Here is a 26,810-nt window from a genome sequence, read left to right as displayed (position 1 = left end):
TATTTTTTAATTTAGTTGAGTTTATTCCCAGATAGAATATTTTTGATATGTTAAATATGACCTCGATCTACTATCGAATCTAAAAGTAGTATTTTATTTTTAGCAGGTCTCTTTTAAATACATACATCTTATCTTATCAGAAAAGTATTATTAATTAATATTGATAATAAAATTTATTATTTATTGCTGCATTTCGACGTTTCTTTTCCGACATTCATGCTAATTAAGAGCGTGTGAAACAGCGAGAGAAATGGCAACCGATCGAAACCCTTCGGTTGCGATGCGAGTGATTCTCGCGGGCTGACCTGGACCAGAATCTACCCTAATCGAAAAAATGGCGTTTCTCGAAGTCGGCGAAGTCGGTACCCGGTCTGTTGACCCGTAGATAGCTGGCGCGACGGTTGCGTAACGGTGAATACGTTCGACATGACCACTGCAGTGCCATTCTCTTGCAGCCGCATTTACTAGCGTGTGGCCAATGGTCTTTCAGCGTGCGTGCGAGCCACATCGCCACCATATGCATGCCGCGCGCATGTTATGAATACACAAATTGCATTGCCCCGGAGCCCATTCACGTGTAGACCTCGCCACGAAGATGACCCGACTTTGCGTCTCTCACAGACTTTTCGGCTATCACGGTTACATCCGAATTTAATACGCATCGTCGATGCATTTGGCACGCTGTTAAATCTATAGTGTCAAATTTAACCTAATTTAAGTCGCCACTATTCCTACTCGATATATCATTATTTTATACTGAGACCGCTATTTCATTTGTGCGTTTTTATCGTACGATGAATTTTTCAAACCTGTTGATTGACTATCGAATAGAGAGATCCGAAGACTTCTCTTTTCTGCATACATTTATCATATGACAAAAACGCACAAGCGAAATATCACCCTAAAACATGATTAAATTTGACACTATTTATATATATATACTATTTATATATTTATATATTTATTATATATATAGTGACACTAAATAAATAGTGTCAAATTTAATTATTCTTTTAGTATAAAGTAACGATACATTGAGTAGAAGCAGTGGCGATTAAAATTAGGTTTTTGAATTTGATATTACTGATGATAATTTATCATTCTAAACATTCTAAAATAGTATAGGTATAATTTTTTGGTTAATTTTAGTTCGAGAAGAATATTATGTTAACAGCTCTCAAGTATTCAGAGATGAAAGGGCATAGTTCGCCATATTATTTATTTATATTATCATGACACTGTTGAAGGTCAGATTCTTATATCTTTTTTGATAACTAAAACTACATTTTCTTCGGTCGACTTTGTGATAAATTTACGGTCGCTTGTTCATTAATAGCGGTTGTTGATCATTGGCAGATAAGAACCATGGTCGGTCGCGAATGCGTATGCTTCTCGCGAACAGAACATGGTGAATTTTTATATTTTCGACAGATCACTGGACATGATCGCGAGTTCGGTCTCGAACTGGGTCTTCCAACGGGTCCGGTCGGCTGGAAACAAGCGTTCTAGTTTCGCGACGCGTCCTTGCTCGCAGTACACTTACCTCTAAACCGAGTAGATATGTGCGGACGTCAATACGCATTGCTCATAGTGAATATCATTACGCACGTATCGGTGAGGGTATGGCTGATCACATGGCTGACTGGAATTATTAAGTTTGTCAAAGCAATAATCCGACCTCAGCCTTTCGTTAACGTTACTGTTGCTTGCCTTGAAATCATTAGCTTTTAATTGAGTTTATTTGTTATTAATTGTTAAAATTTAAACAATATTTTTTTTGCACTTAAAGTGGGATCCAAACGAAGTAAACGAGTGTAAACGAATATGAATGAGTAATTTATGTCGATACGTGACAAATAACATAAATAATGTGATTAATACTCGCGACGTTGCAATAAATTTGTAAGCAAATTATTCATTAGTTTATTTGTGCTCGTGTTTTTGTCTGGTATTTTAAAGTGTTGTAGGTGTAAATTTTATATGTACACTCCTTGAAAAAATATCAGGTTGAAAATGGACGAACCAGAAGATTACATTAATTAGAGAATTATCTTAACTAGAATTCTAGTAGATTTAACAGAAAATTCTGATTCATTTTTAACCAGAATTCGAATTAATCCAACTGGACATTTTTCTCAGTGTACGAAAAATATAGAAAAAAAAATATTTTATGTGTTATTGGCAAAAATATATAATATATGATTTCATTACTGTATTTTTTACTGTAATTTCATTGTTAATGATTATCTATTATGTTATTATTTATGTAAAAACTTAATATCGGACATGAAAGATGGCGAATCGTCAGAAAGAAAAAATCACACTTTATCGGTTATACTTCATTTTAAATCGCGCTACACTAAACGTCTGAACTCTTTTCATGGTACACATAACATGATTTAGATCTTTGTGCATTGATCGTATAAATTCAGATAAATCTGTATGCTTCCGAAAGAGAATCTGATTTAGCACGATCACATAACTTTATATAAGGAATATCGATTCTCGTATATAAAGGATGTACCGGATTTCTACGTTTTATTTCAGACTTGGAACTCGTAAAACTACCAGAAGATATTACGTTGGCTGGATTTACTCCTCTCATGTTGAATCCTCAAGATCCTTGTTATGTGGAGAAAACGGAAGATATGGTAATTTACATTTATGTTATGTCTTCAGTAATTGCACTGATATACATATCTACGAGATACGTGCTTTTATTGTTGATTTTATTGTTGTTTTAAGTTTGTTGAACAAACCTAAAACAGGCTTAAAACAGAATCTCGTATCTCGAGGTATTTCAAAGTACCGGAAGGACTTTTGGTATACCAGTGTTTTGTACCGGGAATTCGCGCGATCGCTCGACTTCCACGAGTTGGATAAATTCGCGACGCGTTTTCAGGAAGTGGCTCAGATGTGCCTCAGGATAAGCAAGATTCTTTTCTTCGGTCAAGTGTTCTTGTGCGGTTTGGAGACACCGGTGCTGAAATTGCAGAAAAGCGAGACCGGTGTCAGCGAATATGTTTCCGTGGTCGAGGCTTCGAGCACGAGTTCGCCGAGTTCACCACCGACACAGGTACGTGGTAACTGTCGTAAATCTAGTCTCTCCTCCCTTTCTACTAAAGAAAACGTAGTCAGCGCGCTTGGACCCTCTATTGAATTTTCAATCCAATTTTTTGAAAGTAAAAGAACAACTATAATTTATTAAAATTATCCTTAAAATATATTATCTTTATTCGTATATGTGTGTATATATACAATTGGAAAGAACGTTTGCTGAAATATTTAAAATAAATTTCAATCAGATACAGATCGGAGTATAATTTTGTTGGACCATCAAAATAATTGTGCAGCAAACTCAAGCATGACGAGCAATGTTTCAAAAGTTTGGCATTGTAGCAACCAATTTGAGCGTCTTATGTAATTATTTTGATAGTCCAACAAAACTTACTTTTTAGATTTGTATCTAGCTTTTTAGATTATCTATTTTAGCACAAAATTGTTTTTTTTGTATATATAATAAGAGTAGCTGTTGCGTAAAATATCAACAGTTTTTAAAATCATGTAAAGAATAAGAAATACGAAAGCAAAATTCGAGATTGGGATTTTTCCCTATGTAATTTTCAATTCGTTAAATCTGATCGCTGTCGTGGTTCGTTATTCAGTAACGGAATTAATTTATTTCTAGAGCGACTCGGAACTCATGGTAGAAAGTTACAGCGAGGGAGAGGAAGATTCGATTTCTACGTTGAGAAGATTACCCTCGTGTGGCAACGTGACCGACGATACGACGGCTCCCGTGGCGGCTGTCGAGATAAGGTCGCTGATCGAGAGGAAGGAGGAACTGGAGAGGCGGCAGCGGAAACAAGATCGGCATCGACAGCGAGTACAGGTGAGTGCAAAATACCCTATAGCATATACGCAATCGGGGATAAGCTGTCGATTTGTCGACGTAATAAACGACGTCACAATGAGGCGTCACAACTATACTTTTGCAACATTGTTACGTTGTAATGATCGATTAACATTGCGTTAATCGGCGACATTATTACGTAATAAATAAATGAGGATAGAAGTTGGTAACAATATTGCCATAATTGTTTCTTATTTAATTCTCATTATCAGAATTTTATGCTTACATGAACAGCACGTGTCCAGGAATGCGTTTCATTTTATGCATGATGTTTCATTCTTTGTGTTGTTCACTTAATATTAAAGAAGAATAAAATGATATATCATGCACGAAAAGGAACGCATCCTAAAATTATTTCTACTATTTGCACGAAATAATAAATACAGTTTTTATTTTATGGTAAAGTAAATTCTATCGCGATTGTCTCTTATTTTGTACAAACACTATAAGTTTACTTTTCAAACTATGAATTTTAAACTAATTTTAGTAATATATAAAAGTGATTTTAGTAATATATAAAAGTTGATTGGTCGATTTCAAATCGTATAAATATTTTTTGGTCTTACATTTTTTTTTCACCCATCTCAAATTTTAATAAAACAACGTTTACATATTAAAAATTTCTTTATAATCTATACATTCTCTAAGACTTTTTTAAAGATATTTTTCAAGATATGTTAAACGAAAGATTAAATATTTGCATCCATAAACCTGCGAATTATTTGGAACGAATGCAAATGAATTTCAATATAGCAGTTTAATCGTTCGAAGACTGCGCGCTATGAATGGCACTCGAACGAGCTTGAAATCGATGAGGAATCTCGCCGCTTCCAAATTTAGCTCGCGCCGTGCACAATCTTCCACCGATGGAGATGTTCTCCGTGAATATTGCTGTCGAATGATTGTCTAACCGCTGCGATACCGATCTAACCGCCGTCTATAGGTCTATATCACTGTCTTACCCTCCTTCGACTTGTCATCTTGCCTCGAAACAGCCAATTGACAGAGTATACTGACCAAGCGTATTCATCATGGTTAAGTAGAATTAAATCAAGAGATTACAACACCCGTTTGACTTCTCGCAAACGGAGATGAAGAATACACCTCTGTCTTCTCTCTATCTCTTCGCTCCTTCCTCTTTCTCTTTGCATTCCTCCACCCTTTGTTGCACCCTATCGTCCTTTTATTTCGGATCGCACGATCCTCTCTCACCGCAGACTCTCGCGCAGCACGCAAGTCCGTTTTTATTTACGGCATCAAAACTCCTCCTTTTTGCATATTTATTATCTTACTCCAGAGCTTGGAGCCGGATTTTGTATGTACTATGTGTGGTTGGTCACGTACTCTCTCTTCCTGTCTCTCTTCTCACCGCGGTAGCTTTCTTTTTAAAGGAAAAAAAAGAATGAAGAGAAGGAGTAACTCGACTGGCCAGAGATCCTGTACACGAGCAATTGTTCTATTTTTTTTGTTTAATTTTTTTAATGTCAATATTATTTTTAGAGCTGAAAACATCTCACGCCCGATCGCCAAAAATGTTGGCAGAAGTACTCTAAATGATGTAAATATTAATTACCCTTAATCTATTTAATGGTATTTATTTATAATATATGAATACAAACATTATGTATTTAAATTAATTTAATGATAAATTATATAATGATAATATATATATATATATAAACAAAATACAGTGGAAAATTTTAAATGTATTTAACTGAATAAAATGATCTCTTAAAAATATCTTTTAAAAAAGAAAAAATATACGCTAAGTGCATAAAAAAGATTATTACATTACTTTTAATAAAAAACAGATACGAAACAAATGTAAATTGCCAAATATTTCATAACGCAAGACACAAAATTGATTGGTGACTAAAATGGTCAATTGGATTATAGTGAAGACAAAACTTGGTGTGTTCGAGTCACATTAATTACATTTGTGTGAATATATTATCTTATCACAGTACTTCTATTATAAATTAAAATATAAGAATAATAGACATTTGAATACAAATATAATATAAATGTATTTAGTGACATAGTCTGTGGGACATAAAAATACATTCAAATAATAGACGTGATATAAATTACGGAAAAATAATATGTGATAATTGAGACATAATATGTGATAATATTTAGACATAGAAACATTATAGAAAAACGAATAAAACGAATTTACAAGATTAGTGAGCAATGGTTAATATATCTTTTTTGTTGAATTATTGTTCTCATGTATTGTGTTTACCTGCAGAATGTAGTATATAATAACGTTTTTATTAATTCGTTTTGCCCATCGCATATCGTAATATGATGTGTGATATATGAATAAGACAACACTCGAATTACATAATTACTTTGTAACTACACACTTATGTCACTCGCCGTAATTATTCTCCTCAAAATTTCATTGTAACATACTTCAATTCATCATTTCATATCATTATAATTTATTATTACGTACATCACTTATTGTGTCTCGCCATACTTTATTATTATTATTTTGTATTCTTGTTTTCTTACGCTTATGTCAATTCTATACTGCTTACAATTGCATACATAATTATTTTTTATTGTACTTTTTCTATTCTTTCTGCTCTTAGAGGGCTCGCCCTCTAGAGTAGCAATAAACGCTTTTATCTCTCTCTCTCTCTCTCTCTCTCTCTCTCTCTCTCTCTCTCTCTCTCTCTCTCTCTCTCTCTCTCCTTCCTCCTTCTCCCTCTTTCTTTCTCTCTCATTCTCTCTTTTTGTCTCATGTACATTGATAATTATTACAAAAATTTAGAATATCACGATTCTCTAACTTAAAAGGGAATAGAAGGGTTCGAGAAAATAGGCATTGTTCAAAATGCGCTAATTGTTCCAAAATATCTCTCAGTATTTACAAGTTGAAAATTTATTGAAGAGATAGAAGAATAAACAAAAATCCTTAAACGATGATGTAATTCGTACGTCTTGGTTAATCTTCTAATCTTCTTCAGCGGTAATAGATGCAACATTTACATATTTAGTGTTCCTACGTACACGAAAAATGATCGGAAGATTTGAATTTATTTTGTGCAGTCTGTAGGGAAATCAAACTAAGTTCTTTATCGATAATATGCTACCGTGTCGCTTGATATTCGTTTATTTTTGCTTTAGTTACAAAATAGTACTCACAACATTATCGGATTTCGAGGTGTTTCTATTTCGAGAAAATCCAAGTTTATCGGGCTTTTCCATGCTGTTCGGAAAGGCGGAATATAAATTACCCGCTTTCCGTATCTCTTGAATTTTTCGACCGACACTTTTATCAGGGAGTGAAACTGAAGACGAAATACGGATCTCGCTCCGTAACTCAGTCGTAGAATTGTTTCGAGGATAAAGTTCGATGGAAGACCAATGTGACCTCGTCGAAATAAATAGCTGCGATATCGTAACCGTCGGTAGTTTGTTCGACAGTGCCGATGGAGTTTTATCGTAGGTCTTTCTTTTGTTCGGATACCTGGTTTTTTTGCATGAACTTTTATACATTTTCCTTTTGCAAGATGCGATTACGTTAAAGTTGTGCTCGCTATATCGTGGCAAATCTATCTTTTTTTGTTCCGAGATATATTAATGAACTGTTTTCTCAATCAAAGGTCTTAGAATTTGTGAAAATAATAGAAGCTGCAGTTGAGAATATCTTTCACATCTTTGACATTTTCATCTGACTTAATATTCTTGTATTCGTATTATTATACATTATAATAGTATATTATTTGTGTATTATACAATGTTTTATTATACAAAATTTCAAAGCATATTATTTATTTTAATAAAAATCGAAAATCTTGATATAAAAATATTGAAGTTATATGATAAATTATCATCCCATGATTGTACTTCGCCGTCACTTGCTGACTCCCAGGCCTCCTCTTCTTCTTATTGTCAAGTTGTTTTGTTGCATTTACACAATACTCACTTGCAAAAACATAGTTAATTACAATCGCGCGCGCACTAATTATCAGGATGTGACAGTCAGAGCGCGACATTTTGTATACTTATGACTTCTAATCTTACATCTTGTTGCGAGAAAAGAAAAAACTTACATGAGAAAAGTTAATGCAATGGAATTAAAAATTAAGTAAATTAAGTAAATGATTTTAACGGATTATTTATATATATATATATATACGCCACATTTATACAAAATTACACATGTAAATCCAAAAAAGATAAATTATTTATTTAAAACCTATTAGATGAAAACTAACATAAGTAGAGACAAAATGTTTTTTTTTATATTTTTATTATTTAATAAATTTTATTCAGTAAACATTTATTATTTGATTGGCCGTTACTTTCCCTTTTTAAGATTATAATTGCAAAAGATTTAAAGAATATACGATGCAAAATACATTAGAGAATAATTAAATATCACAAAGATTTGTAAGTTCTATATCGCTTTGATTTCTACGAGGGTTATCTATCGAATATCGAGTTGAGTTACGTATGTTATATTAATTTTTTCTAATACTACCTCAAAATTTTCCGAACAGAATATTCGGCGTATGTGTTCAATGTGTATCATGTTCGGGCTTAAACAAATCAGTTGATGCATGACCTTGTTTATTGTACAGTGCGCGCTATTGTCTACGTAAAGACGTGCTAGCATTTGTGTGGCAAATCTCAAGCCGGAAGACAGCAGGATGAGTCGCTCCGTGTGTCGTTGCATTTACGTTACAAGACGCGACCATTCTCTGTGAACGTTTAGTGATCATTAATCTGCGTGATTAATTTACTCTCGCGATCCATAAGATAACGAGTATTTATCTTAAGAGAAATGTGTCGCTTCGAAATAGATATCTGAACGATAAGCAAATAGATTATAAATTACTGTTACACGATATTACGAACAGTAATCATTTCTTTAAAGTTGCTCGGTTATCTCATCTCACGCTATTCATTTTTTGTCGATTTAAATATAATTTAAAAAAGATAATGACCAAAAACGAGCAACTAATAAGATGTTTAAAGATGTATCATACGTACAGTCCTTGCAAAGAAAATTAAATTTGGAAATGTGTTTAATACTTACACTTTAAATAAATTATTTAACTACATACATCTGAAAGTTGTGTGAATAAAATTACATTTTTATTTAATAACATTTTTATTATTTATTTATTTTATTTGTTATTTTTATTATTTGTTAAAATTAAAATTTAAAAAATGATTAAAAAAAAGTCTAAATTTTTTTTTATTAGTTTTTTAAATATTCAAAGTAACTTATGCAAAGATTTTTTTATTGCTATTCATTGATTAATTATAAAGATATAGAACAAATAAATATTTTGTTTATTTACTGGGCAACTAGTTCATGCTTCGCAATGTACCATAACTCTATACATAAATAATCTTGAATACATTATGTACTTATATTAAAAAAGAAACTTGTGTCATTTATTTTATATATAAATATATGTAATATATATAAAAATGTAATTTATCTTTTTTAGGTTGAGAATGCAAGATTGCGTTCAGAAACTTCATCTGGATGCATTTAGATATTTTATTCTTGTTTAACATTTAGTGCACAATAAAGATATATGAAAAATGATATATTCAGAATTCTTGAACGTATCCTATGAATGTGAATCGCCAAGTGAATCGATTAACAAGAAACTGTGTGATATGTCGATTGCTTTTTAATATCTATTTTAAAACTCGTAGAATATTTGATATATGTTTACTTTATGTTAAATATTTCGAGGTAAGATAATTCGTTTAATTTGATCTCGACGTTTGTTGTAGAGTGCAGTCCTTTATTGTTTATGTAAAGTCATCGCGCCCTCATTCATTTGACGAGACTCGAGTCGGCATGAGTCGCTCTGTCGCGTGTGTCGTCGCTATCTAATTAACGTCAAGTGATCACGACAAGTGAGAAAAAAGAATATCAAACATAATAATCTTTTTTAGACGATTACTATCGTTGATTAAATTCTGCGATTAATGATTCATGAGTGTTTCTATTTATCAAAGACTATCGATACATATTTTATGAGTCATTTTTGAACGGCATTACTTGAGGCAGAAATCAAAGCGTTAGAAGGAAGGAATTATAAATCATTGCAATATTCTTGATAAATAGTAATTTTTTTTAAGTATCATGCATTGCATATTACTTGAATTTTTTACAATTTAAATGTAATTTATTCGTTAATTTTAAATTCAGTAAGTGGAATTGCATTAGTGAAGAAAAATTTTTTGTTTTAAATCGTTGATAAGCTGGGATCCTTGCGAAATTTGTAATTTATATTAGCCATCTCCGTTGACATCATGCGCTTAATTTATGTTCATAATTTATAACTTTTTTTGCAATTTTATTCACGGCTAAAGAAGATTAAATCAAGTCGAAACATTCCATGAGGTTATACATGTATATAATTAATAAATAATTAATATTGTCGATCATCTAATGTTGCTCGTTTAAAATATTTGATTTTTATTTATTGTTATTGTTATTTAAGTAACGATCATGATAAAACATAATGGTTACGTAAATTGATTCTGAAGCAGCGTTACAATATTTATATTAATTAATTATAATCATAATTAATGTCATATTTTATAATATGTTTGTGTTAATTTCGCAGCATAAATAGTGTTGGTAAAAAAATTGCTCTTTTAAATTTATTTATTGAACTTTCTTCATGCAGTTCTTTTCACAGAATATAATAACACGAAAAAAGCAATTTTGTTATTCAAAAATTTAGTTATATACAAATCTGAAAATAATTTTATTGTACCATCAAAATGATTATATAGAATGCTCAAGCATAAGTAAGAAATGTTATAAAAAGTTTTAACATTTTTAGCAATTAGCTTGAACGTCCTGTACAATTATTTGGATAATAAAATTACTTTCAGATCTGTATCTAGCTAAATTTTTAGATACTTTAGCAAAACCGTTCTTTCCGTGAAGGTATACATTACGTAATTAAAACTCGGAGTACCGTGTAAACTGTCGCGCGATGATTGTATCCTGATATTGCGTGCACGATCATAATTAACCGCTTTTTTGCAACTGAGTGCTATGTGAATGTCGTGAAGAAGCAGCAACGGTACAACGAAGCGATTACGAAAATAATCTGTTTACAGTCAATGTTTAAGTAATGTATTTTTATATTTGTTTATGTTGTTTTTTAATAAAATCGAGATTTTTAAATGTAGATTTTATATATACTTTAATAATAGGTGAGATATTATTTGTAATTTATTTGTAGATTAAATTGCTGTATGTTTAGCATCGCATTTCAGAAAATAAAAAAAAAGGGTTGAAGTAAATGGAATTAGATTAAAGAAATAGAGTTTAGTATTTTTCGATTATTCTTGTTACTTATAATTCTAAAAGTTCGTTATCAATGTTCGATAATTGAAGAGGCGGTAGTAATTACATAGTTCATTGAGTTGTGAAAATCAATAACCGACAAATTGGTATGCGTTTAAGCACAGGTACGGAACTAAATGCACGTAATAGTATCGATCAACTTTGATCGCTAATATGAAGCTATTACGATCTTGATATTTTCCTGTCAGGAAAATTTCTGATTCTAATTAAACTCCAAAATTATTATGAAATGTTATATAATAATTGTAAGAGGTGTCCACGTATTAATATCTGATGTTAGCAATGAAAATAAATGAAAATTAGAGGATTTCATTTATTAAGATGTTACTGTTACTTTAAGTATGTGTTTCATGATTATACACATATATTTTTATTTTGAATAGTATAATTTCTCAGCGAAATTTTCTATGAAATTCTTTATTTTCAAAAATACTTTAAACGATATGATTATGATATTATCTGAAACTCGCGGGTCAGTTTTAACGCCTGAATGAACCTATCTTGGAATCTAGAACAATCCTGTTGCATGTAACACCTTGAAACCAGTTTTTCCGCGAACAACGGTGAATCTGGATTATGCCACTCGAGTCGAGTGAATTGCGTTTTGCAATTCCGCAAGCTTTGAATTACTTCAACGCAAATTAGTTTGAGCGAAAAAGTATGCTTAATTGGCCGGCGAAATTTCGTGTGTGTCGCTATGAATATCGCGAACCGGTTAAATCGTAATTCGAGATCAGATTATATTTTAGTTTGTTTAGAAGTGGAGATGAATTTTTAATTTTACCGTATTTCGAGAATGTAATTCAGTCAGTCGCGTTATTTTGAGGTAGACAGATGCCGTTTCGTATCTCCATTATCTCGATGGGTGAGACTCGCAAACATTCGTGAAATTCAAATTATTTTTAGCGACGATTAATTAATTAATTAATTAATTAACGCTTACAGTTGCCTGTCGTTGATTTCATAACTCCCGTAATACTGAAATATAAATTATATCGCGATAATTGAATTGGTTATATGAGAAGTTTTTTCAAACAGAAAATTTAAGAAAATTTTATATATTATTATTTGTATGAACATGGATATATGCGCGTTGTTTATGTAAAAAATCCGTAATAATCCGTCAGTAATCCCTTGTTTTTAAATTCCAGATATGTAAAATTGGAAAAATGGCAATATTGCATATAAATCCTTTTTTCATTTTTGTGTGATTCTCTCTGATTCTAGATATTGGCTCTAATTGCCTAGTGATGTTATATAAATAATGGATATGCTGTTATCGATTTCATCGAGATGAAATCTATATTTTTAGTCGGCTTATCATTTTACCTTCGTAAGTATCGAACGAAAGCGCAACTCGACGCATGTTTTGCAAATAGCCACGCTGCGCGGGATGACTTTTTGTGGGGATTTTTTTTTTCGCCTCCGGCTGAACAATCAAATTCGCATTTCGTTCGCAATTCGCTGCTCGTCACGTGTTATTGCATCCCGGCGAAGAAGTTGTAAACCCCGTTGGTCACGTCGATTAAAACGATATTTCTCTTTCGTTGCTGTGCATGTGTACGTATATATGTGTGTATATGGAACGAAAAAGAAGACAATTTATAGAACTTATAAAAAGCTTCGCGAAGAGACCAAATTAGTCCACAGCTTAATCGCTACAATGATAATGGCATTATCTGAAACGTACGCACGTACGTATTGCGTTAGTAAATCGGAATGTGTACATCGCGAACTGTAACCAATTAATCTTTGATCTGCATTGCCCGTGGTCTCTGAGGATATTTCCTTTTTGTGCACGGCAGCGGCCCGTCATGCATGGTCGATGAACCATGGATGCACGGATCCAGGATAACATCGTAATGCGTCTTAACCATAGGTTCCTTCGGTACAGAGCATATTTATGTAATTCTTTCTTGATTCTGCCAAATTTTTATTTATCAAGAAAATATGTACTTTTTACATGCCATTTTTTAATAATCACTTTGCCGATCTTTTAAGAAATGTTAATCCAGACATTTAGATTGATTGTTCAAATATAATAGGATCATCTTTTATTATATCTCTTTTTAATCGCCTTTTTGGAAATTAAGTTACTCGTTTCTCTTTCTACAAATGACTCAAAATGAAAATAAGTTCTCTCCTTTCATTTTTTAACATACACTATATATTTCTTGCAGTGAAATCTCACTCCAAGAAAATGCAATCATCATTGAAAAAAGGTGAAAATATTTTACTTCTTGAAAAAGAGTGAAATCTCGCTTTTTTTGAAGCGAGATTTCACCCCTTTGAAGGGGTGAAAATTCATTCTAAAAAGAGTGCAAATTGTCACGCTTTTTCAAGAAGTGATATATTTTTACTTTTTTTCAAGAGTGTTTTATTTTTATTTTTTTGGAGTGAGATTTCACTGCAAAAAATTTAAAGTATAACAGAATTCCACTAAAATCAGAATAAACTTGTTCGATGAAAAAATGGAAAGAGAAACATGTTGTATATAATGTATAATTTTACATGCTGTTTGATAAATGAAATAGACTAGAAATATATATGTAATTAATATTCGCTGTGTCTGTATCTTGCTGTTGAAATATCGAACGAGTCCGTTTCTCGTTGCGGTCCGACGACGAAGATGACTGGGTGTGATCTACGAGAAAAAGAACGAAAAGAAGCACTCGGTGCGATCGCAAGGGCCGGACTAACGGTAACGCACCGTGATACGAAGGATGTTGCAAGAAGCGATTCATTTCCTCGAGACATTTTTTGGCCGCATACATTGGCTCTACGCATACTGAATCCGTACTCGAGACTCCGCCTTAATTTCTACTGCGAGATTGATGTAATAATGGAACAGCTTATTTCAGAACCGGACTCAATTTCCTTCTAAACGATTTTTAGAAAGAGGAAAGTGTACCGTAGGCAATACAGGTTATAATGTTTAAATTAATTGAAATCATAATTTTAAAGAGAGAGAGAGAGAGAGAGAGAGAGAGAGAGAGAGAGAGAGAGAGAGAGAGAGAGAGGAAGAGGAGAAAGAAATATAATAAAATATAATAATAAATTAAAAAAAAATATATAAAAGTTTTAAATAGACTAAATATAATAATGTGATAACACAGTTTATTTAACTAGAATTTATACACTGAGACATGACTTTGCACTCGCGCCGAAGCGTTCCTGAATCAAAACTGATGAAATAATCGCTTACATCCGCTTTAAAGCATTATTTATTTATTACGATCTCTTGCGCTATTATATATGCATCAATATCTCGCGAATCTTTCATCCCGGGAGTAACTTGTACTTGCGAGTAAACGTGAATCTCTAGTATCTAAACTGGCTCCGCGAGAGCGAGGAGGTAGAAGAAAATGGCTCCAACAACCTCTTAACACACCATTCGCCTCTCTGCGCGAGGCTTCTATTTAAAGGTTTATTATGCCAATTAAATCCGCTTCATATACGGTGAGTTCAAGTGCTCGCCGCAGATACGAAGGTTATCCTGGAATCTCCATCCTGCCGTTTCTTCTCTGCGTGCACCCCTTCACCACCTCTCTTTTCCTCTTCCCGTATTTCTGTTATTAGATCGTGTACATTCATAAAGTTATGCCCAATGGCATTTTCTAGCATGGATAAACGCGCAGTCTGAGGTCTGGGACCTTATTACTACAGTTCCATTGAACGATATGAAGACGTTTCGCTTTTAATATCTTGACTGTTATTTTATTATTATTACATTCGAAAATTTAGAATGCGGTATTAAAAATATTTTTTAATCTTTCTTTATTTATAATTATACCGCAATTAACTTAATGATTGTGATTAAGCTCTTACGCATATTAGTGGAAGAAATGCGCGACTATAAAATATGAGAGACAACAGGATGTACTTGGAATATGTTCAAGAAAATCTCGAAACGCGGGAATTATTAGAATTATTGATGAAGATTAATCTATTGTGAAAAAAAAATAAGGTGAAAATATAATAACCGGAGATTACTTTGAAAGAAGAAATTATATCATCGATTATAATACGTTACAAGCTTTAATTAGAAAAATATATGTAAAATGAAATGTTACAAAATCGTTACAAAATTGAAGAACTTGATACATCTTTTTGCTGGGCATTTTATGTATACTTCTTTTTGTTGAAACTGCGAAATTCTTTATTAGAGTACTACGCACATCCTGAATTTGCCTCTGGTGATGATTACGGAGAGGATGGCTGAAAAATTTTGACTCGCGTGCTTTGAAAAAAATTGTGAGGCAATCTCTCACGCTCATAACGTTAATTCTCCCGCGAATGGAAGAGGAAATTCTTTTCAGGTCTCTTTTTTGGGATTTCCTTTTATTCACCCTGTAATTCGAATGTTTGCGTAGTTTCTGCATGCTTCGTCGAGGAAACATGTATTAGCGTGTACCTAAATATACCTTAATTTACATGCCATAATTAAGACCGTCCTGCAAAGTCGGTATGCAAAATTTTCATTTATCCCTCCCCTGTGTGTAGCGTTTTTTCTGCTCTCTTGCGTGCGCGCACAAATCTTGTATACAAATTAATAGCTTGATGTTCTCCCGGGCGAACGAGCGAAAATTGCGACCGAAGATAATTTCTCCGAACTACTCTCATTTACTCATAAACTGCTCAAATTATGCGGCCGCATAAAATTCCTCCGCAAAAAATTTGCGTTAATTTCTACAATATTTTTAAGCGTGTCTGAACATCTTTTTATCATCATTAACGTGTCAACAATGTAATTAATGCGAGCTTTCTATGGAATTGCAAAGTATATATAATTTATAATTTTATAAATACTTTGAGTTTTTCATTTTCTATCCTGAGAGAAAAGTGTTTGGTATATGCGACTATAATTGCTTGGTAAAATAATTACGATTAAAGCTCTCTTTTATAATTATTACTGCTATAATGTTAGCAATAATATTTATGATTCTATCAAAGAATATACAGTTGGCACCGAAAATGAAATATTACAAATTGAAGTTAAATTATGGTAATTGCAACCAACTTTTTCTCTCGATTACACTTTCAAATTGTTATTAAAAGCGACATTTAAGATTTTAACAAAAACTTTAGATTTTATTTCTTTGTCTTAATTCTGTTTCTTCATTTCTTTTTTATAATTTACGAAATTTTTTTTTTATTTATCTTTATTGATTTTCTCAAGTTAATAATTAGCATTTTAAGTTTGCAGAAATACGTAATCTAGCTGAAGTTAATGTATCTCTATTGATAATTACGTGAGTAATAATTAAAATATAGAATATTATTCTATTTTTAATTTCTGTTTGTCCGTCAATTCTTTTTAGTGTTTTATCTAATCTTTATTTCGTTTTTGTGAGACCTTGTATAGAGAAATTGGTCCCTATATTATACCGAAGAATCTTTGCATAAGAGATTATTTTGCGAAAAATGGCAGGACGCGTGTTCGAAATTAATCATTATTATACCACTCCCAGGATGCTCTTATGAAGATAGATACTAAATGTTTTTAAGATTAATAGGCTGATTCACAATATATGATACATAATGCAATTTGAAATGTTTGAGGTCATGATGAATGAAAAAGTTGATTTGCATATATTTTTTATGATTCTGGCTGCATATACGGGATTTTATATAGAAAGAAGAACACTCATTATTGTGAATACTTTATACAAGAAATAAACGGTAGAAATGACTGCGAGACGATGATGGCACATTTCGTTGTAAGGAGATAATATTTTATTCGTTACGAGGTTCGCGTAGCTAAAGCTCAGAGATCCGTTCGCGACAAACGGTCAATAAAAAGCATGATTAAACCGAAAAGCAATTACATTTTATGGGCGTACGTCTGCTACCGATGGTGAGAGTTAGGAGAAGAATGAGGAGATGGAGGACGACAGACACAAAGACGATAAAGAGAGAAGGCGTCAAGTAAGAGTGAACTCTAGTAGCTAATTACTTCAAAGCAATTATCCTCTGTTGGCGCCGTTCCAAATGGTTGCTATAACGGTTACTAGCATAGTATCATTTTCTTTGAGTATTTTTTAGGGATTTACGCGATGACTATTATTCTGTAACATTATTCTTATCTATTTATATTATAGGGTGGAAGTGAATGTTTCGAGAAAAAATTTTATCGTAAGATAGAGAAGAGTAATTAAATATTAAATTATTCTGATTATATATATTGCGAAGGCGACTTTTACTAATTTAAGTAAGCGATATCAATGTAAAGAATTGCATTGATATCATTTATTTAAATTAGTAAGAGTCGTCTTCGCAATACAGATAATCAGAATACTTTAATTTTTAATTACTTCTTTAAACTTCAAGAGACGCAATAGTTAAGACTTGAAGTTATAAATCTGCAGCAGACTCAAGAATAAAGTATTCGATTTGAGTTTGAGTTAAAAAGTTAACATAAATTTATAATTGACATTATATTTTGATTGGTATTATCAATACTGATTTCTCTTTTCTCGAACGTCTCTCGTCTCGAATCTATCTATATCTATTTATTAGCGCTAAATGCAATATTCACGCGAAAGTAAAGCTCTTTGATTGGCAGCGTTTTCTTTCCTTGACAGCTTATCCTATAACAAGCCGGATTGGCATTTCGTTACCGTACGAAACTGCAACGAAACTTCATATTGCTATTCAATTAATTAGCCGAGTTGACGGCAACGGGGAACAATTCACGTATTAGTGTCGACGACGGTAACGGCCCGGGCGTTTGACGTCCACCATTGTTGTACTCTACTATGTTGTTAGTAGCCGTAGGGCAGTCGGGATTGTATTGTGGCTGGGCGGTGGCGTGGGCGTTTCGTCGTCGTTCGGCGGGGTATACCAATCGATAACCTCTCGCGTATTCTCCGCATAATGGATAATTTATCGCGTGTATTCGGCTGCGATTCTGCGTCCGAATCGTTTAGGCAGCGGCCAGAATATAAATGGTGGCGCGATTGCCATGTAAAATGTATACGAGACGCGGTTTTCAACCGAAACGGTTATATATGCCGCGGTGGTTAAATGAGATCGTTAATAAACGATACGCTTTATTGTGATTTACGGCGTTTGCTCTCTTTGCTTTTTTTTCCACGAGGTCTAACGACGCGCGCGTATCATTCCCGTTTATGTGTACGTAACGGCATATATGCGTATGAATAAATTATACCTATCAGAGAAATAAATCCCACCGGACGTACGGCAACGAGACAGACACCTGTCGTGACGATCCCTCGCTCGTTCCTCTTTCGCGAGATCCGTTTCCCGCTGGGTGAACTTATATTTCATCGTGCACGCGGCTCGACGGGGTGCACGTTCCGAATTTCATCTCGCAGCTGACGTAAAACGTTTTGGACGTCCACGAAATCTCGTGTTGCCTTTTTAATATTACCCCGCAGGACCGTGCTGATGGTTCTCGGTGTTGTGGAGCTCGACTATTTTATTTTTGAATATTAATAATGCGATGAAATATATTTAAGCATTTTGCGCTGTGAAAATTTAGTAATATAATAATTAATATATTAATATATTAATATATTAATGTACATTAAATACTGATAAAATTCCCAATAATTTAAAATAATAAGAAACTGATTGGCCGAATGGGAATCAGCGCTGTACATAATGCGTAAATTATTGTTTTTTTTTTCAAGTTATTTAATGGATCAAAGAAAAGATGATTATAGTACAAAAGGGAATGTTTTGGCTAAACTTTAAATGAAATCCCCTTTTGTAATATTATTGTAGAGCTATTAAATAATTTATAAAAAAATAATTTGTATTGATTTTTATTAAGTCAAATCTATTAATGTATCAGTTTAATAAATTATAAATAACGTCTAATTTTATATATATAAGGATCTTATTACACAGTACAACATACATTCCCTTCTATGAAAGAATCAAAGAGATTCTGAAAGTAGATGTAAAAAATATAATTTAATAATTATTATTGTACAAAAATTTGGAAATATATGAAAAAAAATTTTTTTTCAGTTATTTTTTTTTGTATTCGGATTCATCGCATAATTTCACATACAAAAACGTCAATTATTTATTTTAAAAAATTATTATATAATTTAAAACAATTGTAAAAAGCCAATATGAAGCAAATACGACAAATGGCTGCATAAAAAACGTTAACGATTTGATTGGAAACGCCGAGACACGAGTATTTTTTTTACATCTATTTTCAGAATCTCTTTGATTTTTTCATGGAAGGAAAAAAAATTGATTTTTGTCGTACACTGTGTTATACATGAAATGCACATAATGGTGTGTGTGTGTGTGGGTTTAAAAATTATAATCTAACTAATTATTAATATTTTATTGAAACTGTCAAACAAATTTTGCACTTATCTTGCCAAGTGTGAAAGTTTAAGCTGTAAAGAAACTTGTATACATTTTTATTTCAGAGATGTATACGTCCTTGTTATTCAAAACCCTTTTCTTCCTATCTTTCACAATTGTTGCATAAAGATATTTTGACGAAGGTATAGCCGGAGGCTACGTATTCAAACATTTATGGTCGAGATATTACGAGAGTCTCGCGGGAATCACCACGTGGTCGGACTTCACCCTCGTATCATCCACAAACTCGAGATAACATTTTCTCGACTGTCATCCCTTCCTCCGCTTCAATTCTAAGGGGTCCGTCGCCGACGAGAAAGACATTGTATACCCGTTGTCCCTTGACACTAGCACAGTAATGGTTGTTCCCCATTCCTGCGACAGGACGGATCTTTAATTTCCGCGATATTAGGGAAGAACACTTCGTTTCCCTAGAGTGTCGTAGTCGTCGCCGAAAGTGTGCTCCTACGCTAATCTACCGTGAAATGAATTATGCTACGAACATTCACCAAATGACTCGTCAAAGGTCAATATCGTCAAGTGCTAAATCTAGTAAATCATCAGGCTGCATTCGTTTCGATATCTATTTAAAAGCTTAACGAAACTTTTGTCGCATTTTATGAATACAAAGTATAAAGTTTCTATTCAACAGCGGCATTTGTGGTTGTATTACATGCAATTGAATTGCTTTTTCTCTTCCAAGAGGAAAAGATCAACGAAGAGGAAACCAGTATTTCAGTTTCGATCGATAAATAGCGGTGTATTCTTCAAAATACCAGAAATAAAAATGTAACATAAAATTCTGATGTTAGGTACTTTCACTTCACACGAATCTTCTGGTTTTGACGCTTCCTTCTCTCTTTTTCTTTTCTTTTTTTCCCTCTCCATTCGTTTTTTTCGGGCTTTCCACCTCTCGTCGACAGCTTTCGAGCTTGGCATTCGTAACATCGTCCTCACTTGTATAACATAGGCGACAATTTACTTTACCATCTCGTCGCACCGGAGGCGAGAGTTTCCTTCCGATTCACCGGGTTTGAGCCTTACGGAAGGTTGACATTTCTCGCCTCGGCTCATTCTCGTTTTGTATTGAGTGCATCGACGCCGTGGATCTCGCAAGATCTTTCGTACTCTTCCAGTTTTCAATTTACTTTCCGTTCTTCGACGGCGGCAGAAATATCTCAGGAATGCGCCCGACGACGCGTCTTTGAAAATCGAAAAGCGAGTACCACTTCTCGTCGTTTCTATTAGTTCAGTCAATGGTAGTGTAAACAGACCCTCTTTTGCTTCTTCTTTTTGACTATACTTGGACCATTGGATCTCTCTCTTTCTCTCTTTCTCGATTTTTCCTTTCGTTCCTTCTCTTCAGAGACGAAGAGAGGTGAAGACAAGCGAAAAAGAAGTAAGATTCTTGTAGCTCGTGACAATGTCAATGTTTGCGTCCTTGCAACGAGGTACTCTCAGCGTAGTTAAAGTAGAGAGTCTGCGGATTGCAAAGGAAGCACAGATATACGTTGAACGTCTGCTCGTTTTGTGCGTGGATGTATTACTTAGGTAAACGGTTATCACTAAGCTTGATCTGAAATGAAACTATTTATCTTTCAGGTAGCTTTTGTGTTACTTTCTTTTACTCTCTATTATCTTTTGTGAAGCATACAAAAGGAAAAGTGAGATAAAAATAATTTATATCGATAGAATTTTTTTCTATAGGATTGAATAAAATAAAAAATGGTTCCAGGAAAAATCTTGGCTGTATTTAAAGGGTTCAAAGTAATACTGAAGTAAGTAATTAATTTATAAGATCCATTTTAAATACAACTTTATAAGTGAAATACTTACAAGTCTTGAACTTTAGGGGATGCTGGAGCGACGGTCCGACTTGATTGATGTCGGTAAAACAGAATTGTAATTCTAGATGAAACACGTATAGTAAATAAAACACATTATTTGTATTAAGTAAATTATGTACATTAAGTAAAATATTACGTATATTTCTTGTTCTATTATATCCTATATATTGCACGAATGTTAGATTATATACACTCAAATTATATTTTTTCATTCACTTGTCTCGTAAGTTTCAAAATTATAATTTCAAGTTCATTATATTCTTATAAATTATTCAAATAAGAGAGAAATTACTTTTTATTTGGATATATACTTGAAATCATTTATATATATGTGAAGAAATAACCTACGTGGCAACAGGAAACTGTAATTTATAATTTTTTTTATTTTCATACAGATTTGTGTTTTCCCGCAGCTGTTTGTGTTTTTTCTTTTATTCTGCAAAAAAAGAATATTTTATTCCGTGTATAAGAAAAACGAGGAAAATGAAAAAGTACGAAATGTACGTTTCGGCGTCCAGCATTTCCTTAATCTTAAGAAATATAAAGTCGTATCCGAAGCGGACCTTGCAAATTATAGCTCTATTCGTTCTTCCTTTTGAACCTTTCATTTATAAACTGGCAATAATTTTAAGATTAATGAATCGTATATACGTCGTAAGATGACAGTTAATTGCAACGGTTATACATTAATTCAAAATACGAAAATCCCTCTACGATTTATTCGTGATCGCCATTTGTTCCCGTAACAGGTTCAGAGAATCTAATAAAATCTGAAGAGATAACATCGGCCAGTGTCGCGAGCGATTCTTATACGTGGAAGTAGTTTATGGTGGCACGAAGGGGTAAAGCAATCCGATTTGGGAGCACCACAAACGCATGGCGGGGTCGCGGACCGCCATCGTTGGTTACATTTATAAATGCGATTCCCCGTAATATATCGCCCGTGTAACCCGGCTCACACTAATTCCATCGGGATAAAGCGGCCAATAAAATCAAAAGGTAGAATTAAATCTAAAGATAGAATCTCTCCCCGTTTCTCCTCGCCGCGCGACTGGTAGCAGAATTTTTGCTCTTGGCTTGAATCTAATTTAATTTTTAATATTTTCTATCATCATTTTCCTTTTGTTCATCGGTTTTTGCACGTCTTAAGGGATGGTCTGGCGAGTGCACGCGATTTTCACAATTCTCTCCAGACATTCCGGAAAACTTGACCGTCGACTCGTTATCTATTTCACGTAATGAGTTTTCCATGCAAATGAGATTGCGTGTAGTGAATTAGCGTTTATTACGGAGTGTGCGGAAGAAATTTAATTATTAGGATCGAGAAAAAAAAGGAAATTATCAGCCTTGTGCGGAGAGTTGTGTCGCGCGCGCGTCTGCGTAGATTCGAAAGCCGAGCGAGATTTCGTACGCGCGTTTATCGACGACAAAAATCCATAACTCGCGGGCAGGAGTCCGCGGGATGTCCTCGTGAAATCGTATACGCGGGCAGAATGGGCGGTTTAGATCGTATCGTCCGCGATTTACCGCGGTACTTGGGATTCCTCTTTGCCCGGCTCGGCGCTCGTTGACGCGCGTTTCTCTCGCGACTCCAGCCACGCGGTAACATTCGACCGAGTCAATAAAATCGCTGCGACCATCGGCGTGCCGCCTCCCTTATGGGAAAACGTCTTAACCCTTGCTGTAACGCGAGAATTATGCGGAGCAGTAAGATTGCGCACCAAGATCGCGCGAGCAGGCACATTCATGCCTGCACTTGCGAGTCGTTCTTCCTCCGGTCTCCCTTCCCGCTGTCTCTCTTTCTCGGCCGGTTAAATCTGTGGATAATTGAAATGATAACGATTACGACGTAACAGATGTAACGATTATGGAGCAATAGATACATGCCGATCGTTCGCGGCCGGTGAGACTGGGTATTTGTTTGATTTATGGGAACATATATACACCCGATGAGCGCACGTAATGGTGTTCGACTTAGTTTATCAAAAATGATTTTCGTGAGTTATGGTAGATATCGATTTCTGATCTCTCTTGATGATAATTTCTGATTAATAAGAGCAGAAAAGGCCACGCCTCTTCTGCTCTTATTAATATTATTATCGTTATCGCTATCAAGAAATTGCTTTTTAATCTTTAGGACGTTTCTTACTCCATCTTTTTTTATGTGCAAATTAAATTTATTATAATCACCAGAAATTATCAGGTTATTATTATTGCTGACATAAATGACTTATTAAATATTCGTTATCTCATAGTGTGTATAATTTATTTGTGATAGTTGATATTTTTGATATATTCCTCATTCAAACTAGAATGTATAATGGATTTTATTCTATTTCTTCTCTTTCTCAAGTACCGTACTCAACTCGTACGTATACTCAATTTGCTCGTAAACGTGATATTATATTAGAATTACGAACGTTTGTATCTATTGAACTAACTTTTCCGGTTGGCGATATATTATTTAGAAGTAACTTTAAAGAAACATACGTATGAGCTGCTATCTGAATCTGATATTCTACTATCTTTTCGTGTCCGTTTTACTTATTCAATATTTGATCAGAAATAGAATTCCTTTATCGCAATCCATATAATAGATTATTTCAATTTCTCACGAAGATTCTTCATGAATAAGCAAGGAAAAGGTTAATTCGATCGAAGCTACATTTTTGTATCTGATAATATTTTTATATTATAAATTCTAAATTTTGTCAGTTATATAAATTGCACGTCATTACTGTCGAACTTTACGAAATTTACATTATAATTCTGATGATTTTATCATCTAATGACTGGATTATTTTAATGCACCATCGTTGTATATACATCTGCAAAATTTTTCGTTGAAATTTAGATAAATCTGAATAAATCAAATAAGTAAAAAAAGGCTAATATAGTTGAGACTAGATTTTCTTTGTGCCTAATTGTGTGTGTGTGTGTAAATTGTACATAAAATACAATTTTCAATTATATAAACGCCAACTACAAGTTGGACTTGAAACGTCATAAATTGAAATTGAAATAATATCACAAGTTAAATTGATTATCAATTTAATAATGATGATACTAAGCACCTTTATTGCAAAAAAGTATTATTTCAGTTAGAGTTGAATCTGGAACCTGGTTAACTGATAATCTGGGACGGGCATCTTTGCAATCACTGAGGGTGTGGTCAGAGTCTCAAGATATTTGATTTACCAATTTAACAATAGACCAAATCAAAAAAATGCTTGCATCTGTAGCATCGCGTTAAGGCATATGATAATAATTTATCGCGATACCAATACTGATAAACTAATTACGTATCTCCATAACAGTACTTTATATTAGAGGAAGATTAACGTTAAATTGCTCGATTAAATCAGTAAATGTGTTTGTTGGCAGTTCTGAGATAATCCAAACGATACCTGACAATTTGATAAAGAAAAGAAAGTGTAATCGATGATTCCGCGTCTTCTTTTTCCATTTACTTCAGTTAGAGAAGCGCACTTTAGTTATTCCGCATTCAAGCGCGTCACGAGCACGCGCTCACGTTCGTAGCTCGCCGGACGCCGGAGCCGGACGAACCTGCGAACCTGCGAACCTGCGAACCTGTCCCCGACGGTTACCAGGTACGTTTCCGCGAGTGTTGCGCATTTACAATGTTGTTACGGGGCGCGGACCTGCTCGACCGTGTGAAGGCCCGTGTCGGTGTGCGCTTAATATGCGCGCGGGCGTAGAGACCGCGATGCGTGATTCAACGAGGGTTCTCACGAGCAGACCGGGCTCTGTCGGCTGAGGTGCGAGGAACGAGCGGGCCTACAGAGAGGAGAGGAAAAAAAAGGTGACGAGAAACCGTGAGGATGAAAGAAGAGAGTAAAAGAGAGAAAGAGGGGAACGACGACGAGTGATGCTATACGTTTACGGGAATGTGCAACGGTACACGCCACATCGTTTAGGAATTCACGAATACTTTAAACGGGAGTAAATTCCTGGACTTTTTATGTCGCTGTCGCATATACAATGCGCTATAATGAAGCAGACATGCTGCGAACGAGAGGAGTTGAATTTGAAAACACACATGAGCAACGCCGGATGCTTCGCGATGATACAACGACGCGGTAGAATCCGTAAATTACGGTCTTAAATAAAGAATCTTGGATGCCGTTTCGCGTAAATTTCCGCGCGATGATTTTGCACGTCGATTTATATATATATATATATATACATACACACAGTGAGTGCAAAAAATATTCGTACAGAGTAAATGTTTTTTAAAAACAGTTTATTTTTAAAAAGTAAATGTTATCCAGTGAGAAATAAATCATCGAATTGATATTGATACGATGGTTTCAACATCAATTTGACGTCGATTCGATGTTTAATTGACAATTATTTCTAAAATAGATATCTGTTAATGTTTCTTAAAATTATATATACCAAAATGATGTGTATTAATTATAGAAAATATATCATCTGAAAAATAAGCGAAAATTAAAAATTCTATTGTTTGGATGTTTTTGCTCAAAAAGTATTCGTACAGTTGAGAAATTTAGCTCCTAAAATCAGGAATATATGTGAAGATCATTTGTTAATGTAAGAACAGAATGTATTCATTGTATAAAATTGCTAATTAATGTTGATTTCCTACAAAAAAGACTTTTTTTTATAAAAAATTTCCTTGTACGAATACTTTTTGGTCTCACTGTATATGGGGTTGGAGGAAAAATTCTGTGGATTTTTGTTAACTCAAAACTATATACAGAATAGAGGGTAACTGTCCCTATTAACTGTGCCTTTTAGTCAACTTATTACTGAATTAATTATTAAATAATATATTGTAGCTTTAATTTTATCTGTTTGCAATCAATATCGGTTTTTCAACTATTTCTTTTTCTTATAATATTTCTTTAATCTAAAAAATGTTAATATTTTATAATGTTTTTGACAAAAATAAAATACATGTTTTTATCCCTATTAGTGAATCCTTCAAGCGGTGATGGTCCTATTAATGTATCCCCAATTTGTGTGCCTATCCATATTTGACTCATTTTAACATATAGTTACTAAAACAGGTAATAAATTTAAGCTAATTGTTTCAATTAATATTACATAAATCATTATTTCATTATATTTATTTCAATGTACACTCATAACACAACGTTCTCAGCTCCAATACAGGGCACATTAATAAGGACAAGCTTAAAATCTTGCGGTACGTATTATTGGATTCACATAAATTCCTCATATCTTTCGAAAAATATTTAAAATACTTTAAAATTTAAAATACTTACTCAAAAAATAAAATACTATCTTCGATATCGTATGCATTAATAATTTAACTTAACAA

At 33.5% G+C, this 26,810-nt stretch overlaps 1 protein-coding gene across 6 annotated transcripts in view; it reads left to right on the top strand.

The window, feature by feature from the left end:
* LOC105148572 (Smg6 nonsense mediated mRNA decay factor) overlaps positions 1 to 26,810 on the top strand; it is a 109,231-nt gene that overhangs the window by 67,498 nt on the left and 14,923 nt on the right. For 4 of the 6 annotated variants that reach the window (XM_087403083.1, XM_087403082.1, XM_087403084.1 and 1 more), the window contains exons 21-23: positions 2,548 to 2,651; positions 2,903 to 3,076; positions 3,689 to 3,892. In XM_087403083.1, the coding sequence (XP_087259209.1) occupies positions 2,548 to 2,651; positions 2,903 to 3,076; positions 3,689 to 3,892 (482 nt within the window). Of the gene's footprint in view, positions 1 to 2,547; positions 2,652 to 2,902; positions 3,077 to 3,688; positions 3,893 to 9,390; positions 15,249 to 26,810 lie in introns of those variants that run through there. The other 2 variants (XM_087403087.1, XM_087403086.1) reach the window with 2 other exon arrangements.

The sequence above is a fragment of the Acromyrmex echinatior genome, chromosome 2, assembly GCF_024713525.1.
Source record: "Acromyrmex echinatior isolate Ae372 chromosome 2, ASM2471352v2, whole genome shotgun sequence".
NCBI classification, from domain to species: domain Eukaryota; kingdom Metazoa; phylum Arthropoda; class Insecta; order Hymenoptera; family Formicidae; genus Acromyrmex; species Acromyrmex echinatior.
The sequence above is the reverse complement of the archived record's forward strand: the minus strand, read 5'-3'. Positions and strand labels throughout refer to the sequence as shown.